Source organism: Helianthus annuus, chromosome 17 (genome assembly GCF_002127325.2).
Source record: "Helianthus annuus cultivar XRQ/B chromosome 17, HanXRQr2.0-SUNRISE, whole genome shotgun sequence".
In the NCBI taxonomy this organism is placed as follows: domain Eukaryota; kingdom Viridiplantae; phylum Streptophyta; class Magnoliopsida; order Asterales; family Asteraceae; genus Helianthus; species Helianthus annuus.
Window position 1 is genome coordinate 187,875,456 of NC_035449.2, and position 6,222 is coordinate 187,881,677.

Here is a 6,222-nt window from a genome sequence, read left to right on the forward strand (position 1 = left end):
GGTTCGATACCGGTTGACACTAAGCTTATCCCAACCTCTGATATGAAAAAAACGGATTAAAGTTAAAAAGTAAAGAAAATAACTATTATTATAGTATTGAAATAATAAAAGTATTAAAAAAGCTACAATCTCGTGGAAGCAGCTTTTCTTGCCACCAGACCGTTCTCCATCAATTAGAAATCTGATGTCGTCACTAAACACATTTCTTAAATTGTAGCCATTTTTTGAGTGTTTATTTTTTGGTGTCTAATCCGCATATATATCACCATTGCTCTTGATTTTCAATGCCGAGAACCTCGATCAGAGAGTAAGAAGGCGTAAGATTCACAATAGTGTAAAACTAAAATGGGATATACCGGGCTAGGATTCGAGTTACAGGAACAAGGGCCAAACCAACCACCAAATAATGAAATCGTCGAGCAAAAACACTTGATAATCTTCTGGAAGCAGCTTTTCTTGCCACCAGACAAGTATTAAAAAAGCTATATATTATTATAATATTAAAATCACTATTTATTTTAATTCGTTTATTAATATATAGAATAATATAATATAAAATAGAATAATATAATATAATAATAATATATAGTAATCGTAATTTAGTTGAGTGGGAGATGGTAAAGCCCATTAGGGCAGGGCAGGCAGGCCCATTAAGCGATTAGGGTGTGAGGGGAATTAAAAAAGCAAGCAAGCAAGCATGTTGGGTTTCTGCGTAGGGGGAGTGAATCAGTGAGGAGGGATGAAGATGGGGGGAGCATTCTGGGGGACGCGAGTGATGGAAATAGTGAAGAAGCACGATTCAGGGGGTTTGGTTTGGAAGAGAATCAAACTCACCACCACCCGCAAACTAAACGCCAAGAAGCGTATCCAACGCGTCTGGCAGGTACTAGTCCTTTCTTTCTTTCTTTCTTTCTTTCTATTCTTCTGTTATTTTGTTTTTAATGCACTTGAATTTCTTATTTCTATCTCTCATCCTTGTGTTTTAGCCAGCCAGCCTGGTGGTTGGATTTATCTTACAAGAATGGAATTTTATAATCAAATAGAATAGGGGGAAGAGGCAGGGGATAATGATTAGAATTCGATTTGATTGATAGGGGTTGGTTGGTTGGTTGTTTATATACCGTTTGCTGCCAACACACCACCGGTTGATTTTATCTGAACGAAAACGGTAGAGAGATTGAATGGAGAGTCATCAGTACCGTAGTGGCATCCCATCTTGTAGTCATCTTCTAAATGCTTCATCACAGGCCTGAACCTTGTGCTCTGATGTCATTTGTAGAATGGTTTAAACCATTGAATTTGATAATCAAATAGAATAGGTGGAGTTTGAGGGCGAGGGAATAGGCGCTTAAGATTAGAACTCAAATGATTACATGATAGGGTTTATATACCCTTTGAACTGGTTGGTTTCTCTCTTCATAACTGCCTATCTAATCAGCGTGTGTAATCATCCACTAATAATCTTAATCTTAAGACTATGGGGTATGGGGCTTGGGTTGGGGCGTGGGTTGGGGGGAAACGCCCAAGCCACCACCCCGGGTGGGCTTGGGTTGGGGCGTGGCCCTTGGGGCTTGTGTTTGAAGCCGGGCGTGGGGCGGTCTTGACATCCGATGTGGCGGCCTCCTATTCGCTGTCCACCGCCATGTCGTTGACGCAATGAAGGGGCGGCAACCTGGCCAAACACGATATTGGCTGGAAGCATTCGCAACCTACCGACATAACGTCGGACACGACCGCCACAACCTCAACGCGTGCCAACATAAATGGCGCGAGCTACGGCCCAAGCTCGATCGTTTCAAGGCTTACTACGAAGCCGTTCCGAGCGGCGAGTTAAGCCACGAGGACCGGGTGGCGGTGGCGAACATTGAGTTTTGAGGCAAGGAGCGAAAGGCGTTCGACAAGATCGCCTTTTTTGAAATTTACCTAACGCTCTAGGTTTTTTATTTTGTAATTTTTAGGAATTATGTAATTTTTAGGATTATGTAATTTTTAAAAATTTAATGAAATTTTAGGTTTTTTTTATAAATGTTGTGTGATTTTTATAAATTTTTTGTAATTTTTTTTAATCTGCCAACCCAAGCGGTGCACCCACGCCCCGCAGTACCCCACGGACACGTTACTAGGCGGTGGGGGGGCTCCAACTCCACGTGTCAACTCATGCCCCCAACCCAAGCCCCACCATACCCCACGGTCTAAGTCTAATATTGTCGCATACATAATTAAGGTTTAATACTCAACTTAAATATAATCAATCTAACAAAATGTACCTGAGTGTTTTAACTATAGTCTAAGTTGTATGGGTCATAGTATGTAGACACAGGTTAGTAGAACTGGTGATTGACCCGACTGTAAGTTATGGGTTGGCGCCCAGTTAACTGTATTTGCGGTTATTTTAACCGCCAAGGACAAAGGCTATAAATAGCCGTGTTTGTAAATGATCGCATATCAGTATTTCGTATTATCTGTTGGCCTGTCGTGTTTTATATCTGGTGTATGACACACCATCACCTTGAAATCATCATCATCATCATCATCATCATACACATGTTAGAAGTTGCAACATCGTCGCTGGAATCTACCGTCGGATGTGGCTATTTGGTCGATATTTGGTCGCATAGCACCTTGTAGTGGCATATGGCTGCGTTACTACGCTATTCGCGATAGCGTCCGCTATGGACACTATTGATAACAATGGTCTGAGGAGGGTAAGATGTAGACAACCTTACCTATTCCTCATAGGAATAGAGAGGCTGCTTCTAGCGGCTAACACTCAGCAATCAGGACAAAGGCCGATTTGTGCATGTACACCCTTGTCTCTCGGCTATCAACACCCTTGTCTGCTGCTTTTAACGTTATTTTCACTAAATTAGTAAAATAACGTTAAAATTAGTGCAATTTTCACTTTTGCTCCCCTGAGGGCACACACATATATACATTATATGCACACACTGCAATCAAGGCGTAACACTATCACCTAGAAAGGTAACCTTAATTGGTATGTGAAATGACTTGAAGTTGTTATCTTTTTGCAGAATGAAGCTGTGCTGAGGGCATGCTCACAGGCACCACCTTCAAAGACAAATGCGCCAGCGTCCGGGGCCCAACAAGAATAAGAAAACTGAAGGGTCTCTATTTTTATCTGTTAAGGATTTGGTAAAAGCCTTGGTCAGTAGTATTCTAGGTTATGGATATGTTTTTTTTTTTTTTTACTTGAAATAACATAAAAAAGTGTTTGGTTTGGACAAATAGGATCCAGTTGGTGGTGGTATTTTATTTTGGTGTTTCAACTTTGAAACATGTCCACACATTTTGAATCATGAAACTAGATTATGAGGAGGACCTTTTGGAGAAAAGAGTCCTTAGATTAAGGCCAATCAAACCAATAATTGTGGATATTGAGAAAGGGTCACTGTTGCAGAGAGTGTAAGCAAAATAAGGTAGTTGGTTTTGGAATTGGTCAACTTAAGTCGGCCCCCTTCATCTGCCCATTTTGACTTGTGATGGTGGTTGAATAACAATTATGGTGCAAGATGAAAGTTGATTGTTGATGATCAACAGCCACTTTTACCTATTCTATGTCATTGTCTCTTAAGTTCAAAATAATACGATTGGAAATAATATTATGTAGCGTGACGTGAACAACTCCAACTCCAATAAAATAATATATATTTGTTGTCCAGTTTCTCAAGGAACTTTTGGTCGGCATTTTTATACTCTCCTCCATCCAATATGTACCCATGATGAGCTTCATTTCTTATTATTATTATAACAAGAAACAAGTGAGAGCCGGCCCACCTTCTTGTATGTCTCAAGATCATACATACACTTTGATAAATAAACCTACCTGCTTCATTCATCACGTAACTCCGACCGAATTTTAATAATCAAATGACTTGTCCTTTACGTTTGCTTTGCTTTGCTTTGTCAAGCATCTATTTTATGAAAGAGACGGCTACGTGGTGGAATGCAGCATGTATGTATGTAGTAAAACTTCTTAATGGGTGGACCTAGCACACCCAAATGCCTATATGCACACTAAAAAGGGCTTTTTGTTCTATATGCACACCCTGCAGTGTCGAGCTGTGGCTAAAGTGCGGCGTTTTGGTCTGGTCAACCAGACAAAAGACTAACGGGTGTCTGATGGCTCTGTTGACCGGATCAAAACGCCGAGCTTTGACTGCGTTTTGGTCCTGTCAACAAGACAAAAGACTGACCGGGTGTCTGGTTGACAGGATCAAAACGCGGCCAAAACTCGGCGTTTTGGTCCGGTCAACAGACCCGTCAGTCTTTGTCTGGTGGACCGGACCAAAACGTCACGCTTTGCCTACAGCTCGACACTGCAGGGTGTGTATATAAGACAAAAAAGCCCCCTTTTTAGGCTGACTATCTACACATCAAGTGTGCAAATAGTCTCCCCTTAATTTAACTAGTTGGAATGCAAAGGGAATCTATGACTTCCTTCCCCTACTATTCTGCAGGCTAATTTTGTGTTTTAAGTTTGTAATTTATCATTTTAGGCAGGACCAACACATTCTGAGCTGAGGGCAAAAACTCATGTTAACACTTAACAAGATGAGATTACAAACTCCATCTAAATTTCAACTCCAACATCGATACTAGTACTAGTACTAGAAAACTAAGAAACATTATTCTTGATTTCTCCTAATTAACAATTTGTGCTGCTCTCTTCTGTGATTCCACTTGAGCCCGATGATGATGATGATGACGACGACGTCTTCACCTTGGGTGTAGCCAGAAAATCATAGAAAACCGGCACATTTTTTTTCTCGTCCTTGTAGTTCCCTCTTTTCTTCAAAAAGATTCTGCACAGTACCCACTTTTCCAGACCCTACATAACCATTGAAAATTTAGTTAGTATTGACTATGGACTATGGATTTATTATTTATTTAAAATGGTGGTGACATGACGACCTGAGTTGGTTGCGTGGTAGCAAGACGATACTCATGCATAATCCAATCAGTTCGGGAGCCGGTGGGGGGCTTTCCCTTATAGAAAACTAGAGTTTTCTTGATGCCAACCAATCCAACTTGGTTGGCCCCCATAATTTGCTTATCCAGCCCGGTTGCTTTCCAGTAACCGGACTGGGTGGCCCTGTTGGATCGGTTTCCATTGGGATACTTGATCTCTCTGGTGCTGAAGAAGAACCTCTCCTCCTGCTGATCAGAGTCAACACCGGGCAGGTCCCAAGGATCAGACTTGCAGACATCCACCTCAGGGATGATGGAAGCAGGCAGAGGAGAAGAGTGGACCTTGCGCTTTAAGTATTGTACAACAAGTTCTTCATCTGTTGGGTGAAACCTGAAACCGGGAGGCAATCTCAGCAGCACACCATTTGCGTTTTGCAGCTTCTCCATGTGATGTGAGTGTAAGAAAATGAGGGTGCCTTATTTATATTAAGTAATTGGGCCATACACCTTTCAAGTGTTGTGTCGTAAACCACACTCAACCTCCCTCTTATGACGCAATTAATGCTCGCTCTTTTTTATTTTTTTATTTTTTTTTTACTATTTGGGTAAATCACACCATTTTTCTTTCCTATCATCCGGACTAAGAATTTGATCCCTAGATCATTACTTTTTGCGAATTTGATGTTTTCTTTTAAACAAACTCAATTCATTTAACAACGTTAATTTGTCTGGTCATTTTCGTCATAAACGACATCCCTACCCTAGATCCGATGTTAGTGATTTTAGTGTCATCAGTCATCTAACTATTTCATGTAATTGGATTTACTTAGTGACCAAATGAGAAATCATAATCAAAGATGGAATAAGTTGGAAAAGTGTCGGGTGCACACTTGTTTGAAAATCTTATGATTTCACGCCCACAAAAAATAGGGGTCCAGGGCAACACTACTGGCTGGAAAATTTCAAAGTCGCTGAAAGAGAAATAAAATTGGTGTTCAATAGTAAATGAAGATCAGTAGTTTTGTTCTTCGATACCAAAACTGGTCCTCGGTATCAAATTTGTGTTTCAACAAAAAAAATTGTTCTTCAGTATTGAAGTTGTTCTTCAGTGGTCCTCGGTATCAAATTTGTGTTTCAACAAAAAATGGTTCTTCAGTAGTAAACGTGCTGTCAGTATTGAAATGCTTATCAGTACGAAATATGTTCTGTAGTATCAAACTTGTTCTTCCGTAATAAAATTGGAGAAGCCGTAATAAAATGATTTCTCTCTGAAACTTATACGATTGAATATTC

General features: G+C 40.4%; 2 protein-coding genes across 2 annotated transcripts; one reads left to right on the forward strand and one right to left on the reverse strand.

Moving 5' to 3' along the window:
• Nucleotides 1–670: 670 nt before the first annotated feature.
• Nucleotides 671–3,395, forward strand: LOC110922551. Its single transcript, XM_022166837.2, has 2 exons — nt 671–883; nt 3,033–3,395. Exons 1-2 carry the CDS (start codon nt 740–742, stop codon nt 3,111–3,113), a joined length of 225 nt encoding a protein of 74 aa, XP_022022529.1. The 5' UTR covers nt 671–739; the 3' UTR covers nt 3,114–3,395.
• A 1,143-nt stretch (nt 3,396–4,538) lies between these two features.
• LOC110922891 (NAC domain-containing protein 83) lies at nt 4,539–5,386 on the reverse strand. The gene is made up of 2 exons (XM_022167085.2): nt 4,933–5,386; nt 4,539–4,849 (listed from the first exon to the last, which is right to left on the reverse strand). The coding sequence occupies exons 1-2, from the start codon at nt 5,374–5,376 to the stop codon at nt 4,667–4,669; spliced, it is 627 nt and encodes a 208-aa protein (XP_022022777.1). The 5' UTR covers nt 5,377–5,386; the 3' UTR covers nt 4,539–4,666.
• Nucleotides 5,387–6,222: the final 836 nt, after the last annotated feature.

What these genes read in the sequence shown, in the direction of transcription:
- LOC110922891 (XM_022167085.2), bottom strand. Translation starts at nt 5,376, where the DNA reads ATGGAGAAGCTGCAAAACGCAAATGGTGTGCTGCTGAGATTGCCTCCC. An exon ending in CTACCACGCAACCAACTCAG is followed by an intron (nt 4,850 to 4,932) that starts GTCGTCATGTCA and finishes ATGGTTATGTAG; the next exon opens with GGTCTGGAAAAGTGGGTACT.
- LOC110922551 (XM_022166837.2), top strand. Translation starts at nt 740, where the DNA reads ATGAAGATGGGGGGAGCATTCTGGGGGACGCGAGTGATGGAAATAGTG. An exon ending in GTATCCAACGCGTCTGGCAG is followed by an intron (nt 884 to 3,032) that starts GTACTAGTCCTT and finishes ATCTTTTTGCAG; the next exon opens with AATGAAGCTGTGCTGAGGGC.